The following is a 27,728-nucleotide window of genomic DNA, read 5'->3' as shown; positions in this document are numbered from 1 at the left end:
TTTCCAAACCGACAACCAAAAAACAGTGCTTTTTACAGTATTTTTGTTGTTTGAGCCGTTTTTCGGCCGCTTTGGCCAAAGAAAACCTACCTAAAACGCGGGCCATTGTTTCGCTGGCAAGTTTTCAAATTTTGTTGCGACATCCAAGGCTCGCATTTGATTGGCCGTCTGTGAGTTTCTTTGATTATTGACCAATCAGAATGTCTGATTTGTTACTTTCTTTTCATTGAATTAACCCTCTTCTGCACTGAATTACCTAAGAACTGCATTTATCTCAACCAATCATAGCTGAGTAATCTTTTCATGTATATTATTATGTCTGAAATCATTCTTGTGATTTCAAATCGAGCTTATAATTTTGGACCAAATTGCACTTCAGTCAGATCGATAACCATTACTTACATATTTAGAGGTGGTGGCGTATCGACACATCTATACAAACACATGAAGTCCACAGTTATTCTGACTGCAACTTAACACTCGTTTAATTGTTCAGACTTTACATCGAGATATTACATGCTAATCGCCGCTACATTTTTGGAGTTGAGGGTTAACGTCATAAAATTTGACGACGGCCGTTCTTCTATTCTTCAAAAGTAAGTAACATCAAAAAGAAAAGCAGAGCAGCGACTAGTCTCTAAATACAATTAATAGGACCTGTGACGATGAATAACTTGGTCTGACTCAAGTGTTCATTGCGTTTACAATGGTGTCAGGAGTGCCGTGTGGATTGAAGGGAGAGAGAGAAGAAATAAGAGGAACTTTCCAGTACCAACGTGCAACTATTTACGAATTGCACTCCCAGAAAATATTTGAAATAAATGCATATTAGGTCTGCCTTAGTGTTTACAACGGGACCAGGAAAGGAGAAAACTTATCGTAGGCCGATACTGATGCGCCTTTTATCATGGGCATCATGACCTTTTTCACCAAATGCCACACCACCCTTCTGGCCATGTGAATAAGTGAACGCAGTGCGGAAGAATGACGCACTAACATCGGAGCACCAATCGGTGCATTTCTTGAAACAACCTCCTGTGTGGGCAGAAATCAGGAAGCCCCTGTAGAACGGATCATCACAAATCAGAAGCTGGTAGGAATAAGCCGGATCAGCCCCCACCCCATCCCACAATCCATAGGTGTCTGCAGATTTTCCGTAATTGAGGGAGGCCTTAATAGCTTGATTGTTTCGGGACTTGAAGTAAATCTTCTTTCCAGTTTGGTGATCTTCAAAGATGATTTCTGTGAACTGAAATAATCGTAATGATAATGTTAAAGGATAATCTGAGTATCCGGCACTCCTTTTATTTTAATAAGCGTGATAAAACAGTCAATCAATCAAACCCACTGTGCCTCGTTCTTAGAGTGACGTTTTTTCAGATTTTCTGAAATCCTGATGTCAACTACTCACAAGATCTTTCGGGGTTATAACGTGCACTTTTACACTTTTTTCCGACAACCTTTCACGAAACTGCTATATTCAATTGCATTTGACCAAGGACGATAATGGAGTAATGTGTTTTACATTAAAATCTCGCACAACGGAATATCGATGGTATGATGATTAATATCAGCTAACAAAGTTACTAGGATGTTGTTGCAATCGGTTCTGTAGCCGTCACCTCCATAAGTGTACTCGATTCGAACTCTGTTTGGACTTGACTTTGTGCAGTTATAACACTGCAATAATTCAAAGGATTCGGAAAAGTAACCACGGGTGATTGGGAACTTACTTGGATATTGTTACAGTTACTTCTGTAGCCCACAGTTCCATAAGGAAAAGAGGCGTTGTATGTGACCTCAGTCTTAGGTTTGATATATTCATCGGTAGTGTAACACATGGCCCATCCTCCATTGTATGACGTCATGTCGCAGTAGGCCAGGAATGCATTGGAATGGCTTCCTCTATCCGGGTCTAACCAGTACATGCCATCTCCTTGTGAGAGACTTCGCTCCTTGATGTCCAAGCAATTCTTTCCAACAAAGGGGCCTGATTATTAATTGAATCGAAGTAATTATTAATCTTTATGTAAGGAAAGAGAAATTTCACTTTCTGATTTTCATGCCAGAACGTATATTTTACACCGATGAGGTGAGAAAATGGGTCACCGTACGTTAATGCGCTTCTAACCGCAAGCTTAGCAACGGCGAGTGAACATTCAATGCCCCTTCGTCAGAGTGAAATATTGAAATACAAGATGCATGTATTGTGACACTTTGATGAAGAAGAATCAGCAACATCTACTAAGGCATATAGGAAAAAGGCCTATGAAGGCTACAACCAGAGAGTCTAAACTTTTTTCGGGCCTCTTATCTCTGTTTCCCACATCTATATCAGCTTGTTCTGAAATTGGAACCCTTTGTAGGCCATTAGAGGGTAATAACACGGGGTTGAACTATGTTCAACTGTGAACGAAAGAGATGGAAATGAAGGGAATTGTAACGAATAAGAAAGAAAGGGACAGAAAAAGCGTGAATTTCTTATTACGATACCTGTTTTGCAGTCTTTTCCGTTGTAAAATCGAGGACACCAACTGCAGTAATAATCGCCATCTTTGAATTTGGCAACACATTTTCCTTTGTTTATGCAAGGATCGTTGATGCAGGGACTCTGTTTCCACAAAACAGGAGAAAGTTAACTTTATCATCCCAGATAAAAATGCGTTTTGACAATAATCAAAACATTACTTATTTTCAAGACCTTTTGGGCTCATTACCACAAGAATAAGAACATTCAGAGGCGACGTAGTGAACTTAACATACGTGCCAAGTTAACCAAGGAATTATTCTCACATACGTGTAAGAGTTGGGTCTCCACATGAAACGCGCTCTCGCCCCCTCCAACTATTGAACGCGTGGCTTGACGAGGACCAAACAACAGCTGTGATCAAGGAGACCAGGCACAAGCAGTTGTAGATAGTCTCCTTGATCGCAGCCGTTGTTTGGTCCCTAAATACAAGTTGGATTTATTATAGTCTGCAAACTTCACAAATATATCAGCCATGTTCACGTCGTATACTCCTTAATCTACAATGATCAGAACTGTTTCACATACCCATCTTTTATGAAGCTTAGCCAGAAAATCATAACGTATAAAATCGATAATGCGACTGCCGATCACGCGAAATAATGTCTTTTCAAAATAATTATCTTACTCTAATCTCTGAATTTGCTAAAACTCTTGGAAAGGTTTATCTTCATTTACGATAATTGTGATGTTACTAGAGTGTTTTTCGATTCAAACTACACTCACCGTTTTACTGAAATGATCAAACATCGGATTGTGAATCAATTCATTGGGCACCCTGTGCTTGTCAGAAGGTAGAAGTTCACACAACAGTTTTCCGTTGATATCAGGAAATGTAGCCAGGTTAAAAGAAGAACATGAAGTGACTTGTAAACAAGCCAATCCACACTCGGTGTCCTTTTGGACAAGTTTTGAATCGATTCTTGTGATGTTTAAGTAGGAAAACTGTTCGTGCTTGAAGTTCGCATATGATACACCCGGCTCATCAAAATCTTGCCGAACACCTTTTAACAGAAGGAATTACATTCATGTTAGTTTCATCAAAGCTGTGGAAAAATCTCCTAAAATGATTTCTTGTCTGAATCTAAAATCTATATTAAAGGAGTGCGCTTTCTGAAACACTTTTAGACAGGATAGTGGCTGAGTGTATTCTTACGTAAGAGACAGGATATACCATAGCAGCGAGGTTAAAATGCATGAGAACCCTTAATTTTTATTGATCAAAGTCTCGGTAAAATAGCACAATATTGAGTTGGCCCGAGTTATTCCAACCCGCCGTTAAATCGGAAATAGTTTAATAGAAGTCAACTGCTGTGTTTTTACTAGGACGTTTCAGGTTGCTTCGTTTAAGTACCTTTTCCCTCCGAAGTGCGACAAGTATTTTTAAAAATAGCGACAGCTTATTTCTATTATCACAAAGAGCGATGGTCTGTTATTACAATATTATTATTCAAAATTATGCTTAAAGATACTTAATGGAAAAAATTTAACAGGGCTGTTCAAAACAAAAGCCAAATTTATGTTGAATGGAAATATCAGAGAGAATGCCCCGTTATCATTTCCATGAGTTAAATCCTTTACGACAAAGTAGGTTTAATAGAGGACATCTAAATAACGATTAAAATTTTGGCCATTTTACAGCTGTTTAATTCCTTTCTATTGCGATTGAAAAACAAATTGACGGTTAACTTTTACACGACTAGAGGTTAAAATTTGTTAATTCTTACACTTAACAACTAAATTTAACCACATTAAAACTCTCCTAAAAAACATTTGGAGGCAGGTCTACTTTATGAGTATAGTTCAATTGAGTAGTGACCGATTTGTGAGCAATGATTTAAAGCTTCAGGCTGTTATACCTGAGTGTTAACCAAAATGTTACCATAGCGATGATGATCGAGTCAGACTTTCTGTGAAGGATTTTGAGCTATGTCGAGCCTTTCCAGTGCATTTAGTTATAAAAAAAAAAAAGCAATTCTGTTTCAGTGCTCATAACAAACTGAACCCGTTTTTCGTTATTTTGATCTCCATCGTTTGACTCCCAAATGTTCAGTTCACATGGATCGTCCGTTTTCTTTGACGTTGCAACAATAAAAACATTCAACATCGTGTGAAACCACTTCTGAAAAAAGGGGGAAAAAGCGAAAAAAGATGAAAAGAGGAGTTTCGTTAAGAGTCAGTTTTGCCGAGAAAAAAAGAATAGGAAAATAAAGAAAGAAAACAAGACGCAGCGAAAAAAAGCGCGGCTCGTGAAATTTGACTTTCGTGTGCATGGTGCGTGTCAAATATGGGTCTCAATTTCCAAAAAACTTTCATTTGAAAAAAACAAATGTATTTATGGTTTTCTTTTAGGACTGAAGAGTCAAGCTGAATAATCAAAGTGAGTGTTAAAAATGCCCTTTTTAAAGGTCGCAGCACTCTTGTTGCCAGTGTAACAACGGCTGCTTGTTCGAGGCCAGGGGCCTCATTTTCATACAAAGACGACGCAAAAAAGAGTGAAATATTGCTTTCTCTATCTCAAGCTAAATACAGCATTACAAATTGGCACTTCTACCATATATAGCAACGTTATTTTTCTTTACATTGATTTATTCAATTTTTCTTGGGAGTGAATGTGAACACACCAATAGATTATTCATCTCGGTACAGTTTCGGTCATTTTTGTTGCCGGGTAAAACAGGGAAAACGAAATAAACTCAAACACCAATCCGAAATCCTCTGAAGATACACTGTTATACTTGTATGTTATTTAAAACATGTTGAAGTCGGCTGATCTACACGAAACTATCGTCACACCGGTCATTTGTCATAAACATGTACGTTGTCACGATGGCGCTCTGACGCTGTATTTCTCCATGAAGTTTCCATCGGTCGCCCCCAAAGAAGACGATAAATGGACATTTTTCGATATATCAGCAGATTTCCGCGCATTCTAAATAAAAACAACCAAAAAAACAGAAAATTGAACGATTGAACGCTCGTAAACACTGAGAATTTGAGCAGAAAAATCGCAACTTGTCAGCGGCAGTACTACATGTAAAACACAGTCGCCGTAATAGCAATTTGTACAACTCGCGCGAAAATCGTCATCAAGTGGGGATTTTGAACTACTCAGTATCCCTACAGTACAGCAAACGCAACAGGGATTTCATAACAATCAATTTCCAAAAATTTAGCTTTTTTCAGGAAGTCTTTCACGATCTCGAACGTTATATTGGCTTTGAGCCTTGAGATTTATTTCCCTTGACAATAAAATGCTATAGAAAGTGCTTACAAAATTACAAAAGAACTATTTTTGGTGTTACTTGGACCGCGAAATACAGATTTGAAATAATTAATGCTGTCACTGATGAACCAAAGGGCACAATCTTCTCAGTTATTAGCTTGATAATCTCTACAGACCTCCGTTATTGGACCGAACAATCTCCTTTTTCTCCCTGGTGAGCCGGCCACCTCGGGGGAAAATTGGTGAGGCCTTTGAATTCCTCTCGTGTAGCTCATTGGGAGATTGCGTTATATTCATCTTTATTTAAGCTTTTAAAAGATATCCGGGAGAAAAGTATGGAAAATAATGGTGATGAAATCGCTGTTCTTTTTCCCCGAAGGACGTGGAGCAATCCAGATTACATATTAACCGTGGGGAATTTTGTTCAAGTGACAAGTTGCGATTTACGTGTGGATAATAAGTTGTTTGAAAGGTGGAATTATGACATTATGATTTCATTAAGTCTCTTATTTCGAACTTTGTTATTATTTTTTCTTTATCAATACATGGAAGGAAACATTGATTCACTTGATTACACTACGGCGGTGATAAGTCTCTCCTCATCATATCTTATGCAAATTTTCTAACAGTTTTCTGAAAGTTTTCAGACGATTCGAAATATCTTAGTTCCTGTCACTAGGAAATGATAACTGCCCGAGTCTGCTCTTTGTAAGGAGATGCCTATGTCGTTCAAATTGCTATTACAACTGGGTTTTACATGTATTACTGCCGCTAACAAGGTTTACGGTTTATACTCTCAGATTCTCAGTGTTTACGAGCGTTCAATCGAAGTTTTCCTCTTTTTTGGTTGTTTTTACTTCAGAAGGCGGAAATCTGCTGATATATATGGAAAATATCTATTTCTAGTCTTCTTTAGAGCGTCCGATGGAGACTTCACGGAGAAATACAGCATCGTGATAACGTACATGTTTATGACAAATGACCAGTGTGAGGATAGTTTCGTGTAGATCAGCCGACTTCACAATGATGTTTCAAATGACATACAAGTATAACAGTGTATCTTCAGAGGATTTCGGAATGCTCAATTTCCCATGAAAGAAGGTGCAGCACTCGGAATCTGGATGATATGCACACGATTTGAAGTAAATGTTTGTAGTTACGTCGAGCGTTCTCTTCCGTTATTTATGGTTCCGTTATTTATGGTTCCGTTATTTATGGTTCGTAAGTTCGTAACTTATTACAGCCTCACCGTTTGTTAAAAGCTCTAATTTTGGTTATGAATTATTTATCATACCCCCAAGGGATTCTAGTTGTGGCCTCTGACAAAAGTGAAGTGTGTAAGAAGAACTAAGAGAAGCTGAGTCTATAATTGAGTTCAGAGGTAGAAGACAGTAAAAAAAACGAAGCATAAACAACTCTCGTGGATTTACTGTGCTACAAACACAGGTGTCTTTGTCAAATCTCTTTGTTGTATGATAAATCCTTTTTGACCGAGCATGGCTTGACATTAGACTCGTTCTCTTCCGTTATTTATGGAACTCAATGTCGTCTTGGTCAATAAAAACGCAAAAAAAAACTCGGTCAAAACCCAGTTATCTTGACCTTAGGTTTGGTCAATAACGCATATGTAATAATCAGGTAACCAGTCATTTCGGGGTGTTCATGGGGCAGCGAGGCGACTTCGCACCGACGCGAATTTACCCCTGCTATATTGCAGCATGGGGATTATAATTTAATTCTGTTTTAAAATTTCGTTAACGGTTCGTGTAAACGAAAAACCCGTCAAAAATCGAGCATTAAACGGTTTCTTTGGTATAGGGAGTCTCCAAGTAAATATTGGCCCAAGTAATTCTTAAAAGTCCGCTGGTTTTTAATGTACATCTCGATTGTTCGAAGCTTTGAGAGGAAAACTATGGACAAGTTGTGAATTAATGGGGAAGTTACCTTCTCGTAATCTAAATCATCATCCACGTCGTCGTCGTCATTATCATCAAGAGAAATTAAGAATTCATCGATAAAACATTGAAAAGAACGTACCTTGTGACTTGACCAGGGTAAACAAGATAAAGGTTATCATCGTAAAAAGACAGCTTCTATGTTGTGAGAGGCTGTGTGTCATTTTCCGAGCTTCAGATTATTCATCAGCAGGACTATCGAAGAGCAGTAATCAATACAGGAACTTAATAATCGCTTCTGGAAGTTAATGACCCAGGGCTTGTTTTTGTTTGTTTTTTTTTTAAAGCAATGCATTTCTATTGGCCAAGGCAAAGTAAATGTTATACTTGTAATGATAAATTATGAAAAGCGAATAGCAAAGAGATAACACCTGCAAAACGAGAGCTTACCTATATTATTATTTTCATTAACTGATAATAGTAATTGACAGTTTCATTCATACAGCTCTAAGCTCTCCCCTTGAGTCTGAGTCTGAAAAGATGAAATAATGTCCTGCAGCTAATCAATAACTCTCTGACGTATAATGGATAGCTGTGGTCGCTTGTCTTTTGTAATTCTGAGATTTATTTTTGCAGAGCACTTGAAGCTTTCCAAACATTATTAACAGTTTTGTCTATGAAATCTTTTCAAATAGACTAAAGTGGACAAATAGGCAAACATTTGATTTGAATAATGTCCTAAGAAGTTCCTCAATGTAATTATGGTTTAAGAATAAATGAATTTATAGAAAACTCCGCAATCTTAATTTTAAGTTTAAAATTAGTGACAACTAAATGCGTCCAATGGGGGACAACTATAGAGGACCGTTGCGATTGCCAAATGTTTTGCTATACAAGCTTAAAAATTCATGTCGAAGGCACAAACCATTAAAAAAAACCCGCTTTGATGAATTGCATTCTAGCTTTCGAGAGAAGGCGTCAAACCAGCTTTCTCAGTTTGAAAAGCTGAGAAAGAGCCAAGCAAATATTGGCTTACGCTTTCGCTCTAAACATAAGCGTCATAGATGCATGTAACATAAACACATCGGTTCATTTTGGCTAAATTACACGGGATGACATACACACGTAAGAGGATATCACCCTCATCTCATTTCAGTTTGCAAAAAATTCAACGGTTACTTCAAAAGATCTTGAAACCGTAACATTATATTTGTTTAGTTGGATAGTCTTGTGTTTCAGGGAGTGAGTAAACAAATGATATCATCAAAGGCAACTGATGTTCCTTCATTTACAATTTTCAAGTAAATGTTATCACTAGCAGTTTAACTTAAAAAACAGTTAGATGCTTCTTAGCCCCCTCTCCCCCCCCTCCCCCCCCTCCCCCCCTCCCCCCCAAAAAAAGACAAAAATAAAAAAGAAAGCAAAACAAAATTCAGCCACTTTCTAACTTGAGATATTTATGAATAACTTATCGCTTCTGCTGCGATAGGCGATGCGAGAATGAACAATGGAATATCACTGACACGGAAATGCTCTCCGTTACCATTGCTTTATACTTTAATAAAAGTCACTGTAGTTAACTGGAAAGATATTTATTGCTGCGCTCGGTTAAAGCTTTGTAGCAGAAATTCAAAATCATTCTGTCACAGCCAATGCTTGTCTTCATTCATTCTTCCGTGTAGTATGAGGCAAATATGGGAAACAAATACACTTTAACATACAAAAGAAATTGCCTCGGATAGGCTCTCGAGCTCGAGTCATCTATATCGAGCTCGGTTTCCCGGGAACAAATATTGATCCACAACTTGGATAAATTGATCTACAGTCCAATTCAGTTATAATCACTTCAGTGTTCCGGTAAGATTAAACGTATTTGTGCTAACTGTATTTGACAAAGATTTGGGAATACTGAGATCAAAGATGGAAAGAAATGTTTTCCGCGTATTATATCTTATTTGAATTCAAGCTTGACAAAATAAATAATAATATAGTTCCATGCTAATTTCATCCGCCCACCTTCCCTAATTTTGCATTCCGTGTAATTCAGTTCCTTTATCAGTTTTGCCTAACTTTAGTTTCTACCAGTCACAGACCATCAAATGATAGACTTGTTTAATAAATAATGAGTCCATGATGTTGTTTCATGCTACTAATACATGGCTCTATGCTACTTCATATAACTTAATGTCCTCTACACAAAACCCTTGCTCCAGCAATCCTTGTCGGAACGGTTCAACTTGTGTGGCCAAGCGTGTCGATGATAATTATAAGTGCACATGAATACCAGGATTTAAAGGAAAGAACTGCCGTAAAGCTGTAGGTATTTAAATATTACCACGCTCTCAACGTATAACCTTCACTACCAATCTCGAGTTTTTAGAGCGTTATGACGGCGAGCAAACATTCAAACAGTCAGCTTTAGAAATTCTCTACTGTGACCAAAATCCATTATGAACTCGTTGACAAAACCCAGCAAATTGTTTTTACAATACGTACTCAGATTAAGAATACCCAAACATCAAAATCTTGCCAACCTCATCTCGCTTATCTGGTATGATTCGCAAAGTAAGAAAGGATCTCTATACAGTTATCTCAAGAATTTTCCTTTCACAAGCTCCTCACAGAATAACATGCAGTGTCAAGGCTATTCCTCAACAATTTCTTAAGTCCATTCCTCAATTTTTTCGTTTTTCTATAGATTCGTAAGAACATGAAGCCTCAGTAGCTTGTTCTTCAAATTTTCATTTCTTTTCAGTCGCCCGTGGTGAACTTAGTTTGCTCTGAAATTGTGCTTTGTCTCTAATGTTTCCCTCCTTTCATCATATGGTAAGTTTAGATAGTTCCTGTTTCGAATTTCGCTTCTCTGGGTAATCTTTGATGTGTTTTGCAGGTTATTATGGCTTGTTACGAGTTCCTAATCCAAAATAGAAGGTTGTTGTGCTAGCAGTTTGTGACGTTCTCCGCCTGATCAATAAAGACGTTGTTTGGAAGGCCAAAACTGCATGTCCGGCCCGGACATGCGGTTATACTACATCCATATTAAAATCACTTGACTGTGATCCCCGCAAACTGACTGGCTCTCATCGATGCGATTTAATCACAAATTGCACCACATTATGTTCTTAATCGCATCTTTTTCCTAGCCAATGAGACAGCTTTACTAAAACACAGCAACCAAACAAATTTCAAGGCTTATTTGAAGAAATCAATCAAATTGCAGGAAAATGAGAGGCAAATTTTGCAACTTTTTACAAACCAGCTCATTACATTGGATCAATAAAATACCTGTATAGCCGGGAAAAAATCTGGTATTGAGTGACTGAATTTTGCGATTCAAAATAGATGTGATAAAGTGGTAATTGAACTTCGTTTATTGCAACTTTGGACTGAAATGATTCTTGTGATTTGAAATCAAACATGCGCTGCGCGCTCGTCTGATTTGAAAACAAGGGTATGATTTCAGACCAAATTGCACTTCACTCAGTTCGATAACCATTACTTCTATATTTAGAGGTGGTGGCGGCGTATTGACACATCTATACAAACACATGAAGTCCATAATTATTCTAACTTGACACTTGTTTAAGTGTTCAGACTCTCGTGTTACATCGAGATATTACATGCTGATCACCGCTACATTTTGGAGTTAAGGGTTAACGTTATCTGTTATCTTGCTTCAAAAGTAAGCAATCTCCGAAAGAATAGCAGCGACGAATCTCTTAACACAATTATTATGACCAATGATGATGAATAACTTGTTGTCAAGGAGAGAAGAACAAAAAGGATATTACTAGTACCAGCAAGCAAACTTTTACTGATTGAACGCTCAGAAAACATTTGAAATAAATGCATGTTATATCTAGGTCTGCCTTTGTGTTTACCATGGAACCAAGAAAGGAGAAAACTTATCGTAGGCCGATACTGATGCGCCTTTTATCATGGACTTCATGACCTTTTTCACCAAATGCCACGCCACCCTTCTGGCCATGTGAAGTAGTGAACGCAGTGCGGAAGAATGACGCGCTAACATCGGAGCACCAATAGGTGCATGTCATAAAACAACCCCCTGTGTAGGCAGAAATCAGGAAGCCCCTGTAGAACGGATCATCACAAATCAGAAGCTGGTAGGAATAAGCTGGATCAGCCCCCACACCGTCCCACAACCCATAGGAGTATGCAGATTTTCCGTAATTGAGGGAGGCCTTAATAGCTTGATTGTTTCGTGACTTGAAGTAAATCTTCTTTCCAGTTTTGTGATCCTCAAAGATGATTTCTGTGAACCGAAATAATCATAATGAAATAATAAACTTAATAATTCTGGTGGAAAGCAGAGTAAGGAGAATCAATACAGAATGGAGGAGTCAGTCTGTCTAAAACGTAATTTAAAAGAGATAGAGCAATAAATTTGAACAACATTAACATCAACGAGCAAACAGGTACTTGTTATTGGCGGCTTTTTTGTGCAGTCCTAGAAGCAAGGTGGTCACATTGAGTTATTTACATACAGCTGTTTCGAGAAAGTTTGCTTGAGAATGAAGCAAAAGTGCAAGCGACAATGTTAAAGGATAATCTGAGTATTCAGAACTCCTTTTACTTCACTAAGCGAAATAAATCCGTTAATCAATCAAATCCACTGTGTCTCGTTCTTCGAATGACGTTTTCTCAGATTTTTTGAAATCTTGAGGTCGCCTACTCACAATATCTTTCGGAGTTATCACGTGCACTTTTACACTTTTTTCCGACAACCTTTCACGAAACTGCTATATTCAATTGCATGTGCCCAACGACGATAATAGAGTAATGTGGTTTATATTAAAATCTCGCGTAAAGGAATGTCTGTGGTATGATCATTAACGTCTGCTAACAAACTTACTGGGATGTTGTTGCAATCGGTTCTGTAGCCGTCACTTCCATAAGGAAACTGGGCGTTGTATGTGACCTCACTCTTAGGTCTGACATATTCATCGGTAGTGTAACACATGGTCCATCCTCCATTGTGTGACGTCATGTCACAGTAGGCCTGAAGTGCATTGGAATGGCTTCCTCCATCCGGGTCCAACCAGTACAAGCCATTACTCCGGGAAAAACCTCGTTCCTTAATGTCCAGGCAATGAAGTCCAACAAATGGACCTGAACATTAAAAGAAATAATAACAGAGTTTATGTGGCTAAAAGAAGTTGGCGTATCAGTATGACTTATGAAGAAGAAAAAGAAGAAGATGTCAGAGCAAAGTGACCTAACTCCCCTCCCCCTTCTACGCTCGGCGTGTCGGAGTCTTCTTCGTTTTTAACAAAATCGAGATATTTAAGTTTGACAAGCTAAGTTTTCCTTCTAACAAAAGGACTACTATTTCTATGACCAGGTCCGTGTCACTGAGACAAGAGAATTACAGTTTATATTCTCTTGAGTGAAGTTATCATACGAAATCACAGCTGTCAAATGACACTTTCAATCATGCGCTTTCCTATTAGCAGCAGCCCCAATTGATTTACTTAAATTGGGAGGGGACGTATAGCTTAAACTGAAACAAGATTGCACTTCCAGTTTTACTGAAATGATGGAATATGGGATTCTTCATCGGATTCCATGTACTTATCGGACGGAAGCAGTTGACACAAAAATTGTCCCCACTTATCAGGAAATACAGCCAGGTTATACGAAAAACACGAAGTGATTTCCAAACAGGAAAATACGCACTCGCTGCCATCTTGGACAAGCTCTGAACCAATTCTTGTAATTTTTTTGATTAAGAAAACGCTTCAAGTTTGAAGTTGATGTAAGACACTAGAGGAAATTTCTGGCAAGCTGGCAAGTAGCAACAGGAGAACCAAACCAAGGTTTGTAAACATGCCAGGCGCCGTAATTTACGTTATTAAAACGAGAGCACAGACGAAAATCTTCAAAGAGAAAACAAAATGGACAGTCCGAGTTTTAAAGGTTTTCACTCTCAGCTAGATTGTGAGCTTACGTACGGTCATAAAAATCAAATAAAGCTAACACTCGTATAGTATATAAAGTTTTATGTTCAAAAACAAAGCAGAACAAAAAAGGAATGATGTCAAAATTCATTCTAATCATGAAAGCGTCAGAGCGACTGCGATCATGCCGAGGCCCATCGCGGCTAGTTCATTATGCGATCTCTGGTCATCGCAGTGAAGAAAGCCTCAGAAGCTACACCGGCCGCCCTTCGAGTGAAAAAATAATGATTTGCTCTGATATCCTTTCCGATGCTTCGAGTGGAAGGCCACATCAGTCACTGCAGCCGAGTTTTACGGCACTGTCATCCCGAGCGGTCTTGATTACGTCTCGTGTTTCTCCCTACACTTCTTTCGTGCTCTAGCCGCTTCCTGCTTGCTTTATAACAGAAAAGAGCACAGTCAAGGCTTCTCTATTTGTTAACAAGAATTCAAGAACTTTTATCAAATTTGGACGAAAAGCGATGGCTCCCCGCCGTGGATACAGACGTACATCATATAAAAAAAAAATGAAAGATAAAAAATGAAAGAAAATGTGCGATTGCGCCAGAACTTCTTAGTGGTTAACTGATTTTATTTTCAATGTCACCGACAACCATTAACACATCTTTTGTTGACATTGTTCTAAGGCGAGTTCGAAATGCATCTCTGATTATATTTTTTAAGCCACATAACAGTTACCGTCCTTAATTCGTAAACAAAAACAACTTTTCTCACGCTAGGAAGCCAATTATACATTGACTTGAATATCTGCACCTGACAACGACACTGACCGCTGAAAGAGAATGACTTAAGACAAGAATTGAATAACCTCTCGTTACGAAGGTTGGCAATTTCGACTTCGTCCTTCTAATGGAACTGCGTGATTATCAGTTGAATTGAACGAAATATTCATAATACAAATGGATGTTTACGCACTCGTTTTCGATTTACTGCAGGCACAGAAAGTTAAAATCAAGACTGTTCATAGAAGATTGCGATGCTGCTTTAAAAAAAAAAACGGTAAACAAACTAATTACAACTTTGCTTTTTTGTAACCTTTCATCTCAGTTTTCCCCTTTAGACAGAGGCTTGATGCCAACACAAAATATCAACTGTTTACTTCGGTTTCACTGTTTATTGCTTTGCTAAGCCAATGAATTTACGTAAACGTAGAATTAAAAATACATAATCCTTCTACTTTCTTTCTGAACAAATCTCGTTGTTCGTAATCATTCCGCCTGCTTTCCTATTGTTCCAATGGATTATATATTGACAACTACCTACAAAATGTTGCATTTATAAAATTACAACAATACCGAAATCACTCTTTACATTATACTTTTGAAATATTCTCTCAAAAGAGTCTGGTGTCATATTAAGATGAATCCCTCTGTCTTTTCTTGTTACCTTAGTTGGTTAATGACAGAGTGATGTTACACGTAGATTGCCTCTACAACTACTACTACCAATACTTCCTTTATTTTATAGTGACACAGATTCTTCTAAATCAGCATGAAAATTACTTTGACTACTACTATACTTCTTCCTCTACTGTATTGTGACACAGATTCTACTAAATCAGCATGTAAATTGCTTCAACTACTACTACTACATCTTCCTTTACTGTATTGTCTCATAGGTGTAAGATGGGAAAATCTTGGCGTGTGTTAGTAATATATACATCCTGAGTTACATTAAGCTAAAAGATACAATTACCATGCAGTTACAAGTTTTTAAAGTTAAAGCTGTCTTTTATTGTAAGCCAACTCTGATGCGCCTTTTATAATGGACATCATGACCTTTTATTCGCAAATTTATGCATCCTAAACGTGGGATCACCTAAAGTTTGGCTGACCTTACGAGCCCAACCGACGTGGCGAAGCCATTTCTGAACATTCTTTTATTCATATAGTGGATAAATATTATGCTACATGCCTCACTCTCTGAACATTTCGCAGACCAACATATTCATATATTGACAAAATACGTAGAATCCAGCGTTACTCTGAAGGATTGGTTCACCACGTTATAGGAATTAGATTATAGTGGCAAGGACATCAGAAATACACCTACCTCAGATGTACTGAAGGATTGGTTCACCACGTTATAGAAATTAGATTATAGTGGCAAGGACATCAGAAATACACCTACCTCAGATGTACTGAAGGATTGGTTCACCACGTCATAATAATCAGATTATAGAGCCAAGGACATCAAAAGCACACCTACCTCAGATGTACTCGGCATACGCCCCTGAAAACCACTTAGAGTGATGGAGATCTCCTCTTAAAAAATATGTATCTTATTATTATTGTTATCATTATTATCATTATTATTACTTGATGGGGCAGGGCTATTTGGAGATACGACTAGGCCTATCTTGATTGTACGCGTAAAATTCTGGAAAGTTACTCGTTGAAATACCAAATTGCTGTCGCTGACAAATAGTAAATTTATACAAAAAGTGACTACCTAAATTTCTTGTTATTTTATTCAAACGTAAGTCCAAATCTTTATTTTCATTCTTCACAATAATTGCAAACATTCGTCAAGAAAAAAAGCTTAAAACCTAGCTGTAGTAAATTGCTCGCAAATATGGGTGAAATTTAACGGAACAACATACATGTTTCATTTGACGTCTTGCCACCTTACAATATCAGATAAGAATCGCAGCAGGCATGAGAAAAGTTGTCAAGTCTTGATAAACATTCAGAAATTTGCAAACACTAAAGTTTTCTGTGAAAACTGTTGACTTTTTTTGTGCTTGAAATGTGCTCTAAAGCCATATTTTGCAAAAAAATTGCGCAATAAGGCAAAAATTGTTCGAGGTTGTTTGGACCACAAAAAGTTGCTCAGAAGTTGCCGTGTACAATCGGGACAAGCCTAGATACGATTAATCTGTTATGTTCATGTTTAAATATGACATACATGAGAAGGAAATTTTGCAGCTCAATCTGTAAATATCTCAGCGCAGACCGACACTGATGAGCCTTTTATTGACTGGTTGGTAGCCATTGATGTTAAAGGACACACCAGAGTAACTCGAACTGGTAGTTGCAGTACGGAAGTATGGGGAGACAAAATCGCCACACCAGGAATCACACTGCTTGTAGCAATCATCTGTGTAACCAGAAACGAAGAAGCCACTGTAGAATGAGGTATCACAAATCAGTAGCTGATAGTCGTAGGCGTTGCTCACTCCCACACCGTCCCACAATCCATAAGTAGAAGCACCGTTCCCATAATTCAAATTGGCCGTTATGGGCTGGTTGGCTCTTCGCTTGAAATACCCTTTAGCCAAAGTTTGATGATCCAAGAACATAATCTCTGTAAACTGGAAAAGGAGACAAAGCCTCGTATTATAAGGTGTGAAATTCCGACCTTTTTTACAGCCTTAGTCCAGGTTTTATGTGCTTAAGTATTTTCTTTAGATAAGAAGGCACAGTGCAGCAGCCATTTTCAGTTCAGTGAACGAATAGATACCCGTATATGAAATGCATTATGAGGAGAGAATTGTTTAAAACATTTTCTTGAATTTAACACAAAAATACCAACAAATCATTATGTATATCGACACACCTATTTGTGCGTCATGCAATAAACAAAAAAATGAAATAATATTTCGAGATCCATACGCATACATACTAGGTGATCCATGTTCATAGAGATAAGGGATTATTCAATCAGCTTACAGAGATGTTGTTGCAGTTGGTCCTGTAGCCGACAGTTCCATAAGGAATAGAGGCGTTGTATGTGACCTCGGTCCTCGGTTTGACATATTCATCGGTAGTGTAACACATGGTCCATCCTCCATTGTGTGACGTCATGTCGCAGTAGGCTAGAAATGCATTGCAATGGCTTCCTCCGTCCGGGTTTAACCAGTACATGCCATCTCCCTTTGAGAGACCTCGCTCCTTAATGTCCAAGCAATTTTTTCCAACAAAGGGTGCTGATTATTGATTGAATAGAACTAATTATTAATCTTTATGAAAGGAAAGAGAAATTTCAGTTTCTGATTTCCATGCCAGTACATTTTACACCGATGGGGTGAGAAAATGGGTCCCCGTTTGAAAAATACCTTGATGCGCATTTAACCGCAAGTCGAGCAGCGGCGAGTGAACATTCAATGCCCCTTCGTCAGGGTGAAACATTGAAATACAAGATGCATATATTGTGACACTTATTGTGGATGACGAAGAATCAGCAATGTCTGCTAAGGCATATCGAAAAAAGGCCTATGAAAGCTACTATCACAGAATCTAAACTATTTCCTAGTCTGCTATCACTGTTTCCCGTGAAAAGGCGCCAAATGTGTGAAGGCATCCAAATCAGTTTGCTCTGAAACCAAATTAGAACCCTTTGTAGGCCATCAAAGGGAAATAACACGGGGCTGAACTGTGTTCAAATGAATAAAGGGGGTAAGTCTCTAAAGAAACTGTGGTGCTGAGTCGGTGGGAGAGTATAGCAGGTACCCTATCGCTCTGACGAAGGGGTACGCTCGAAACGTCAGCTATTTTACTCTTTATGTTGGTCAATTTACGTTTTCAACTCAGTCAACTGAGAACGAAAGAGATGGAAATAAAGGGAATTGTAACCAATAAGAAAGAAGGGAACAGAAAAGGCGTGAATTTCTTATTATGATACCTGTTTTGCAGTCTTTTCCGTTGTAAAACCGAGGACACCAACTGCAGTAATAATCACCATCTTTGAATTTGGCAACACATTTTCCTTTGTTTATGCAAGAAGCGTTGATGCAGGGACTCTGTTTCCACAAAACAAGAGAAAGGTAACTTTATCATCCCAGATAAAAATGCCTTTTGACAATAATCAATACATTACTCATTTTCAAGACCTTTTGGGCCCATTACCACAAGAATAAGAACATTCAGAGGCGGCGTAGTGAACTTAACACACGTGCTAAGTTAACCAAGGAATTATTCTTACCATAACTTCATTTGCCTCATTGAAATTGCCAGCTAATATTACAGCTGCCAATTCAGACTTTTCTCCGAACATTATTCAAAATCAACCCTGGGCCACAAGTAAGTCTCCTTCGGAGCCGTTGTTGGGTCTCCAAATGCAATGCACTCTCCCCCCTCCCCTCCCCCTCCAACTACTGAACGCGTTGCTTGACGAGGACCAAACAACAGCTGTGATCAAGGAGACCAGGCACAAGCAGTTGTAGATAGTCTCCTTGATCGCAGCCGTTGTTTGGTCCCCAAATACAAGTTGGATTTATTATAGTCTGCAAACTTCACAAATATATCGGCCATGTTCACGTCGTATACTCCTTAATCTACAATGATCAGAACTGTTTCACATACCCATCTTTTATGAAGCTTAGCCAGAAAATCATGACGTATAAAATCGATAATGTGACTGCCGATCACACGAAATAATGTCTTTTCAAAATAGTTTTCTTGCTCTAATCTCTGAATTTGCTAAAACTCTTGAAAAGGTTAATCTTCATTTATGATAATTGCAATGTTACTAGAGTGTTTTTCGATTCAAACTACACCCACCGTTTTACTGAAATGATCAAACATCGGATTGTGAATCAATTCATTGGGCATCCTGTGCTTGTCAGAAGGTAGAAGTTCACACAACAGTTTTCCGTTGATATCAGGAAATGTAGCCAGGTTAAAAGAACAACATGAAGTGACTTCTAAACAAGCCAATCCACACTCGGTGTCCTTTTGGACAAGTTTTGAGTCGATTCTTGTGATGTTTAAGTAGGAAAACTGTTCGTGCTTGAAGTTCGCATATGATACACCTGGCTCATCAAAATCTTGCCGAACACCTTTAACAGAAGGAATTACATTCATGTTAGTTTCATCAAAGCTGTGGAAAAATCTCTTAAAATGATTTCCTGTCTGAATCTAAAATCTATCTTAAAGGAGTGCGCTTTCTGAAACACTTTTAAACAGGATAGTAGCTGAGTGTAATCTTACGTAAGAGACAGGATATACCAAAGCAGCGAGGTTAAAATGCACGAGAACCCTTAACTTATATTGATCAAAGTCCTGGTAAAATAGCACAATACTGAGTTGGCCCGAGTTATTCCTACCCGCCGTTAAATCAGAAACAGTTTTAAAGAGGTCAACTGCTGTGTTTTTTACTAGGACGTTTCGGGTTACTTCGTTTAAGTACCTTTTCCCTCCGAAGTGCGACAAGTATTTTTAAAAATAGCGACAGCTTATTTCTATTATCACAAAGAGCGGTGGTCTGTTATTACAAAGTGCGACAGCATTTTTGTTATTCAATGTGACAAGTGTTATAGAAAGTGCGACAGGTATTGCAAGGCGCGACAATTATATTACAAAGTGTGACAGGTATTTTAAAGTGTGACAATTATATTACAAAGTGTGACAGGCATTTTAAAGTGCGACAATTATATTACAAAGTGTGACAGGCATTTTAAAGTGCGACAGAACCTTCCGCAAAACCGGCGACTGAATTAAAACTGTTTAGCTCAGTCCTACTGTTATTATTCAAAATGATGCTCAAAGATACTTAATGAAAGAAATTTAACAGGGCTGTTCAAAACAAAAGCCAAATTTATTTTGAATGGAAATATCAGAGAGCATTCGGCAAGTTGTAATATTCGGAATTATAGTGGAGGGGATGAATATTCTTAAAAGCAAAAAAAAATCCCCTATCATCATTTCCAGAGCTACATCTTTTTGACAAAGTATGTTTAATAGAGGACATCTAAATAACGATTAAAATTTCGGCCATTTTACAGTTATTTAATCTTTTCTATTGCGATTGAAAAACAAATTTATGGTTAACTTTCTATACCACTAAAGGTCAAAAATTTGTCGATTCTTACACTTAACAACTAAATTCAACCTCATTAAAAACCCTCCTAAAACATTTTGAGGCAGGTGTACTTTGTGAGTGTAGTTCAATTTAGCAGTGACCGTTTTGTGAAGAATGATTTAAAGCTACAAGCTGTTATACCTAGGTGTTAACTAAGATCTTAGTCTTCACTTGTTACCATAGCGATGATACGTTTAGTTATAGAAAAAAGTAATTCTGTTTCATCGCTCATAACAAACTGAACCCGTTTTTCATTATTTTGATCTCCATTTTTAGACCCCTGAACGTGCAGTTCACATTGATCGTCCGTTTTCTGTGACATTGCAACACTAAAAACACTCGACATCGTGTAAAACCTCTTCTGAAAAAAAGGGGGAAAAGCGAAAAAAGAGGAGTTCTCGGTAAGAGACAGTTTTGCCGAGAAAAAAAGAATGGGAGAGAAAAGGAAGAAAAAAAGAAGCCGTGAAAAAACCAAGACGGCGCGATTGGTGAAATTTGACTTTCGTGTGCATGGTGCGTGTCAAATATTGGTCTCAATTTCCGAAAAACTTTCATCTTTAAAGACAAATGTATTTATGATTTTCCTCTAGAACTGAAGAGTCGTGCTGAATAATCAAAGTGTGTGTTATTTACTTCAAGACAGTCCTTATCAATGCTTACGCACCAAACATTGAAACTACAAAGTCATGCTCGAATCAAACACAAGTTCGTTCAAAAGGACAAAAATAGCAAATTTTAGAAACCATACCTTCACAAATTATCAAGATATATATTACAGTCATCGTTACAATCAGATCCATTTCTTGTAGTCGCGAATTCAGCGATGTTGTGGCACGGAACTTCATAACTAATTACTGTTGACAGACAAACTTACACGTTATTTCGCAATACTGAAATGAAAGTTTCAAAAACAAGCACCTGTGGCCCTATCTAAATGAATTATTAAACTGTTTCCTTATAAGGCAAGGCATTGCGTAAACCGAATAATGATAAGAATTCAGGTACCAAAATTTGTTTTCCCATGAAAGCTGTTGGCAATAAAATAATGCACGAACGCATAATACAAAGACTATTTTAGTAATTTGCGCAGCTGCGCCTGAAAATTGATATTCCCTAATTAGGAACAAACAAACTATTCTTATTCTTTTCATACCGATCGAAGATTAATATGAAATATAAACCGAGTTGGCCGCCAAAACTTTTTTAGTATTTGTTGCGTCAGTCTTTGAACATGAGTGATTCTCTAAATTCGTGACTAATTACAGCCTCGCCGTTTTTTAAAAGCTCTAATTTTAGTAATGAATTGTTTATCATACCCCCAAGTGATTCTAGTTGTGGCGTCTGACAATAGCTTAGTTTATAGGGAGAATGAAAAGAAGCTGAGTCAATAACTGAGTTCAGATGTAGAAAGAAATAATAAAAACTCAACATAATAACCCCTCGTGGGTTTATTGTGCTACAAACACAGCTTTCTTTCCCTGCTCTCGAAATAAACAGCTCCTTCTTGATTCTTAATAAAGCGAAATCTTTTTGCGGTATAATAAATCATTTTTTGACCACGCATGCTCGGTAAGCTGGCTGGATATAAACCTCGTTTTTTTTTCCGTTTTTATGGACCTCAACGTCGTCTCGGTCCATAAAAACGCTTAAAGATGAACTCGGCCGATATCCAGCCATCTTGACCTTAGGTTTGGTCAAAAACGCAAATTTCTTGACCTCACGGTTAGTCAATAACACATATGTAGTAATTAGGTAACCACTCATTACCATTCTCGATGAGAGTCAGTGTTGCTAAGGAGAAAAAAATGGGAAAGAAAAGTAAGAAAATAAAAAGCAGCGAAAGAACTAAGACGGCGCCACTCACGAAATTCGAATTTCACTTGCATGGTGCGTGTAAAATATTGATCTTCATTTCCAGTGATTTTTAATATTCTAAAAAAAGATTTATATATTGTTTTTTCTAGAACTGAAGAGTCGAGCTGAATAATCAAAGTGTGTGTCAACTACTTCAAGACAGTCTTTATCGATGCTTACGCACCAAACGTTGAAACTACAAGACCCGATAATATAACATGGTCATGGTCGAATCAAACATAACTTCGTTCAAAAGGACAAAAAAAACACATGAAAGAAGCCACACCTTCACAAATTATCAAGAGATATATTACAGTCATCGTTAAAATCTGATACATTTTTGTAGTCGCGAATTCAGCGATGTTGTGGCACGGAACTTCATAACTAAACTGTTGACAGACAAATTTATACGTTATTTTCGCAATACTGAAATGAAAGTTTCAAAAACAAGCACCTGCGGCCTTATCTCAATGAATTATTAAACTGTTTCCTTATAAGCCAAGGCATTGCGTAAACCTAATAATGATTAGAATTCAGGAACTAAAATTAGTTTTCCCATGAAACCTGTTGGCAATAAAATGATGCACGTACGCATAATACAAAGACTATTATAGAAACTTGTGCAGCTGCGCCAGAAAATTGATATTCCTCAACTAGGAACAAACAAACCCTTCTTATTCTTACCATACTGATCGAAGATTAATATGACAAATTTTAGAGTATTTGTGCCGTCATTCTTTGAACATCTGAGTGATTCTCTAAAATCGTGACTTATTACAACCTCGCCGTTTGTCAAAAGTTCTAATTTTGGTTATGAATAGTTTATCATAACCCCAAGTGATTCTAGTTGTGGCTTCTGACAAAAGCGAAGTTTGTAAGAAGAATTAAGAGAAGCTGAGTCTATAATTGAGTTCAGAGGTAGAAGACAATAAAAAAACTAAACTAAAACAACTCTCGTGGATTTATTGTGCTACAAACACAGCTTTCTTTCCCGGCTCTCGAAATAAACAATTCATTCTTGATTCTTAATAAAGCGAAATCTCTTTGCTGTATGATAAATCCTTTTTGACCAAGCATGGCTTGGTATTAGCCTCGTTCTGTTTTTCCGTTTTTTATGGAACTCAACGTCGTCGTGGTCAAAAAAAGCGCAAAAACGGACTCGGCCAAAATTGAGTTATCTTGACTTTAGGTTTGGCCAATAATGCATATGTAATAATCAGGTAACCAGTCATTACCGGGGTGTTCATGGGGCAGCGAGGCGACTTCCGCACCAACGTTAATTTACCCCTGCTATACTGCAGCATAGGGAGAATTAGTTCATTCTTGTTAACAATTTCTTAAACGGTCCATGTAGACGAAAAACCCGTCATAAATCTAGCATTAAACGGTTTCTTTAGTATGAGGAGTCTCCAAGTACATATTGGCCCAAGTAATTCTTAAAAGTTCGCTGGTTTTTAATGTACATCTGGATTGTTCGAATCTTTCAGAGGAAAACTATGGACAAGTTGTGAATCAATGGGGCAGTTATCTCCTCGTAATTTAGATCATCATCCACGTCGTTGTCGTCATCATCATCATTAATGATTTTTTTTTCTCTGTGAAAAACATCCTATTTACAATGTTCATCGTCTTGAAAGCGCTTCATTTCTAGTGTGGCGACGACAAAGCGCCACATGTTGTCCCTTCATATTGTCCCTCCATATGAATCAGTGTGCAAACACCCATCAAAAGGTTTGCGTTTTCATATGATAAAGAGTTTTCATGGAAATATGAAAACTAAACTAGCGCTAGTGCTTCGTTTGCGGAATACGAAAACGGATACCTTAAAAATAATAACAACAAAAACAAAAATAACAGAGGGTTCGACATCGTAGTTATAATCCTTAGATATTAGAGTAGGAAGGTGGGTATTTCGAAATTGCTTGTCTGGAATTGAAATAGCCAATGAGAAATATTCCAAGTCACTTATTTACAAATTGAATGCATGAGCTACTAAAAAAAAAGTTCAAAGAACATTTATTATCTGTGCCTCTCGGTTTTGCTTCCATAGTTTCAGTTAGCATCAGTTTTGCATCGGTGATATAAATAAACGTCAACGTTTCCACGCATATAAAGTGAGCATTGCTGGCCTTCTCCTCCTCCTCCTTATCGCCATCGACATTATCGCCATGGTGTCAACGTTAAACTGTTACTGCTTTTCTATATTTGTCAGTTGCGTTCATTTTTTTTAGAAAAGCGCCTTCAATAGGAATTAGTCCTTATTCGTTGCCTGTGATGGAAAAGGGGTGCGAGGCGGGACGGGTCGTGTTAGGGCGGGGCGGACGGGTTTTTTACAAATGTATTTATGGTTTTCCTCTAGAACTGAAGAGTTGTGCTGAGTAATCAAAGTGTGTGTTATCTACTTCAAGATAGTCCTTATCGATGCTTACGCACCAAACATTGAAACTACAAAGTCATGCTCGGATCAAACATAGGCTCGGTCAAAAGGACAAAAATAGCAGATTTCAGAAACCATACCTTCACAAATTATTAAGATAAATATTACGGTCATCGTTACAATCAGATCCATTTCTTGTAGTCGCGAATTCAGCGATGTTGTGGCACGGAACTTCATAACTAAACTGTTGACAGACAAACTTATACGTTATCTTCGCAATACTGAAATGAAAGTTTCAAAAACAAGCACCCGTGGCGCTATCTAAATGAATTATTAAACGGTTTCCATATGAGCCAAGGCCTTGCGGCAACCTAATACTGATTAGAATTCAGGAACTAAAATTAGTTTTCCCAGGAAAGCTGTCGGCAATAAAATGATGCACGTACGCATAATACAAAAGCTATTAAAGAAACTTGTGCAACTGCGCCAAAAAATTGATATTCCCCAACTGGAAACAAACAAACCCTTCTTATTCTTACCTTACCGAGCGAAGATTAATTTGAAAAATAAACTGGCTTCTGACAAGAGCGAAGTTTATAGGAAGAATTCTTAACAAGCCACAACTAGAATCATTCGGGGGTATGATAATCAATTAATAACCAAAATTAGAACTTTTAACAAACGGCGAGGCTGTAATAAGTCACGAATTTAGAGAATCACTCGGCTGTTCGAAGACTGACAGCACAAATACTCAAAAATCAGTTTATTTTTCAAATTAATCTTCGCTCGGTGATTGTCACAGTAGGCCAAAAACGCGTTGGAATGGCTTCCTCCATCCGGGTCCAACCAGTACATTCCATCTCCCTGAGAAGGAGCTCGTGTGTTTATGTCACGGCAGTCAACTCCTACAAATGACAAAACGTGTGTTAAAGTTTACTCGGGGACTCATTAGCTCTGTTTGTCACGGCCTCACAACGGGATCGCCATATTGCTAACCTTCTATTCAGGAATCGGTAGGAACATCTTTCTCTCGATTCTCTTACCTTCCGCCGCTTAAAAGATCCAAGATGGCGGCAATATGTTCAGGGAGAAACTTAATTCTTAATTATTCCGTGGCTTAGAAATCCGCCCTTATAAGGTAGTCTGGAGATGTTCTGTATATTTTAGCAACAACAAAAACAATTTCGATGTCAATGGTACAAAATACGTAGACATGTACTAAACATATGCAAATTAGCGAATTTAATATGACATATTGTGTACCTAGTGTTATACGTTCGCACTGTCTTCCATCAAATCCAAGCGCGCATTCGCACTGATAATCATCATCTTTGTACTTGGTTACACAAGTTGCATTGTTCATACAAGGATCGCTGGAACAAGGACTCTGTTTGAATAAAGATCATAAAATGAGCCTGTGAACTGGGGGGAAAGTAGGTTTTTGCAGTCAAATTCTTCATATCACTCATTAAGCGAGGGATGGAAATATTGCAGAGGTGCCACAGTGGACAGCGTCTTTCACAGTTTGTCACACGAAGGCACGACATATCAAATTTTCTAAAAAACATTTTAAATACTTCCTTGTCAAACAAAGCCTTAGGTGCTCAAAATACTGAGAAACGGTGAGGAAAACAAAAGCTTATCTCTGGCTTCTTTCAAAGATGTATATTGAGAAAGTGTTGGAAAAACTTGTTACGCTACTTTGCTGCCTGCTCGAGGGCTCACCGACTTTGTAGCCGCATCATTTTTCATAAATCCTGTGTTTACGATGCGAGCTAAGAGTGCTTTCTCGAGATAGTTTTGCGACGTAGTCAAGGGAACGACTTTATTGAAATAGCGAATAAAAATAGAATTATGTAAGTAATCGAAACAAAGAGCAAATGTCTCACAAAAAAATGAGAAGAATTTAAACTTAAAGATCACGAAACTTCCAAATCAAAGTTAACGAGATTACCAAGGTCTTTTGCAGTGTAACATACCCTTGACTATAAATGCGTATCTACACAGCGTGGGTAAAACCTGATGAAAAATGAAGATGTACTTACTTTTATACTCAAATGATGAAACATCGCGCTAGGATTAAACAAAGCGGAGTTGTTGTATTTATCGCTTGCTAATATTTCACAGGTTATATTCCCATCTTGATTACGCATCGCCGCAAAGTTAACTGAGAAACATGCTGAATTATCTAAACAAAGCCTGGCACAGTGTCCAACATCTTTGACTGAAGTGGAAACCAGAGGCGGCAAACTAAGATGGTAAAACTTGTGTGCGGCAAAGTTACCGAAGGCAACACTGTACCCTGCATCTCGCTTCAAGCCACTCCTACCATCGATGTAGACCTCAGAAACTGCTTGATAAAGGCTGGTTACGAAGAAAGCAAAAAGTGAAATTTTGAGGTGAGAATTAAAGGAGCTATTCATATCTTGTTTTCTAGTGTTTGCAATTACCAATTTTTAATTATAAATTATTAAGCAAACGGGGCACTCATGCAGGCAACCGAGAATAATGAAATTATGTCATAACAACCGTACGTTGTTTGATTGTGAAATTGGTTGTGAGTCGCAAAATCTATGTACGAGTGTGTAATGGCCTTCAAAATTATCCAAAAATCTATAGAAAATATTTTCATGATGCAAACAGGGGTAAGTTATGACGACAGCACTACCTCTGGTTAACACACGAACAGCGCAACGACAAAAACCAACAAATATGACAACAAATTTGATTATCTACTTTGATATGTAAAATGCCTGAAAGAAGGCTACACTTATCAACTACTAATTGGAATTCTCAGTTACCTCTTTGAGAATCTTCATTAAAGGTGCACTCTCCCGCCCATTAAAGTAAGCGCGACTTCAGTTTGTCGAGTTGTTCTTGTCATAACCGATCGTGTACTGACATAAAACTGATATTTTCACCTGGCCGTATTACGGCGCTTTTTATGATCAAGATTCGGCTTAAGTCAGGCAATTCGCCTCAGACAGAAAATAAAAATGATGAAATTTCTTCTGGAGAAAATTGATAATTTGATCGACAGAAATCCAAAAAGCCGCAGATAAATGAGAAA

General features: G+C 37.8%; 4 protein-coding genes across 4 annotated transcripts; all 4 read right to left on the bottom strand.

Moving 5' to 3' along the window:
* Positions 1-658: 658 nt before the first annotated feature.
* Positions 659-8,360, bottom strand: LOC149035702 (uncharacterized). The gene is made up of 5 exons (XM_089190956.1): positions 7,791-8,360; positions 3,254-3,531; positions 2,494-2,611; positions 1,734-1,990; positions 659-1,249 (listed from the first exon to the last, which is right to left on the bottom strand). The coding sequence occupies exons 1-5, from the start codon at positions 7,870-7,872 to the stop codon at positions 875-877; spliced, it is 1,110 nt and encodes a 369-aa protein (XP_089047082.1). The 5' UTR covers positions 7,873-8,360; the 3' UTR covers positions 659-874.
* Positions 8,361-11,138: 2,778 nt separating this feature from the next.
* LOC149035701 (fibrinogen-like protein A) lies at positions 11,139-13,355 on the bottom strand. The gene is made up of 3 exons (XM_089191321.1): positions 13,346-13,355; positions 12,518-12,778; positions 11,139-11,921 (listed from the first exon to the last, which is right to left on the bottom strand). The coding sequence occupies exons 1-3, from the start codon at positions 13,353-13,355 to the stop codon at positions 11,554-11,556; spliced, it is 639 nt and encodes a 212-aa protein (XP_089047447.1). The 3' UTR covers positions 11,139-11,553.
* A 1,371-nt stretch (positions 13,356-14,726) lies between these two features.
* On the bottom strand, positions 14,727-21,327 carry LOC149035700 (uncharacterized). Its single transcript, XM_089190952.1, has 5 exons — positions 21,176-21,327; positions 19,128-19,405; positions 18,250-18,367; positions 17,298-17,554; positions 14,727-16,939 (listed from the first exon to the last, which is right to left on the bottom strand). The coding sequence occupies exons 1-5, from the start codon at positions 21,270-21,272 to the stop codon at positions 16,571-16,573; spliced, it is 1,119 nt and encodes a 372-aa protein (XP_089047078.1). The 5' UTR covers positions 21,273-21,327; the 3' UTR covers positions 14,727-16,570.
* Positions 21,328-25,366: 4,039 nt separating this feature from the next.
* Positions 25,367-27,081, bottom strand: LOC113684778 (uncharacterized). The gene is made up of 3 exons (XM_089191320.1): positions 26,704-27,081; positions 25,922-26,045; positions 25,367-25,563 (listed from the first exon to the last, which is right to left on the bottom strand). The coding sequence occupies exons 1-3, from the start codon at positions 27,079-27,081 to the stop codon at positions 25,367-25,369; spliced, it is 699 nt and encodes a 232-aa protein (XP_089047446.1).
* Positions 27,082-27,728: the final 647 nt, after the last annotated feature.

The sequence above is a fragment of the Pocillopora damicornis genome, chromosome 13 (genome assembly GCF_964200805.1).
Source record: "Pocillopora damicornis chromosome 13, jaPocDami1.2, whole genome shotgun sequence".
NCBI classification, from domain to species: Eukaryota; Metazoa; Cnidaria; class Anthozoa; order Scleractinia; family Pocilloporidae; genus Pocillopora; species Pocillopora damicornis.
Note: the sequence above shows the minus strand (reverse complement) of the source record. Positions and strands in the feature narration are given on the sequence as shown.

Excerpts from the sequence above, each read along its gene's own strand:
- LOC149035702 (XM_089190956.1), bottom strand. The coding sequence starts at position 7,872 with ATGACACACAGCCTCTCACAACATAGAAGCTGTCTTTTTACGATGATA. Across the intron at positions 3,532-7,790 it reads TACCCTGGTCAAGTCACAAG|GTGTTCGGCAAGATTTTGAT; the intron begins GTACGTTCTTTT and ends TTCTGTTAAAAG. Across the intron at positions 1,991-2,493 it reads CGGAAAAGACTGCAAAACAG|GCCCCTTTGTTGGAAAGAAT; the intron begins GTATCGTAATAA and ends ATTAATAATCAG.
- LOC149035701 (XM_089191321.1), bottom strand. Across the intron at positions 11,922-12,517 it reads TTGCAACAACATCCCAGTAA|AAATCATCTTTGAGGATCAC; the intron begins GTTTGTTAGCAG and ends TTCGGTTCACAG.
- LOC149035700 (XM_089190952.1), bottom strand. The coding sequence starts at position 21,272 with ATGAAGTTCCGTGCCACAACATCGCTGAATTCGCGACTACAAGAAATG. Across the intron at positions 18,368-19,127 it reads TTGATCATTTCAGTAAAACG|AGTCCCTGCATCAACGCTTC; the intron begins GTGGGTGTAGTT and ends TTGTGGAAACAG. Across the intron at positions 16,940-17,297 it reads CCAACTGCAACAACATCTCT|TTTACAGAGATTATGTTCTT; the intron begins GTAAGCTGATTG and ends CTCCTTTTCCAG.
- LOC113684778 (XM_089191320.1), bottom strand. The coding sequence starts at position 27,081 with ATGAATAGCTCCTTTAATTCTCACCTCAAAATTTCACTTTTTGCTTTC. Across the intron at positions 26,046-26,703 it reads TTCATCATTTGAGTATAAAA|AGTCCTTGTTCCAGCGATCC; the intron begins GTAAGTACATCT and ends TTATTCAAACAG. Across the intron at positions 25,564-25,921 it reads GTGCGAACGTATAACACTAG|GAGTTGACTGCCGTGACATA; the intron begins GTACACAATATG and ends TGTCATTTGTAG.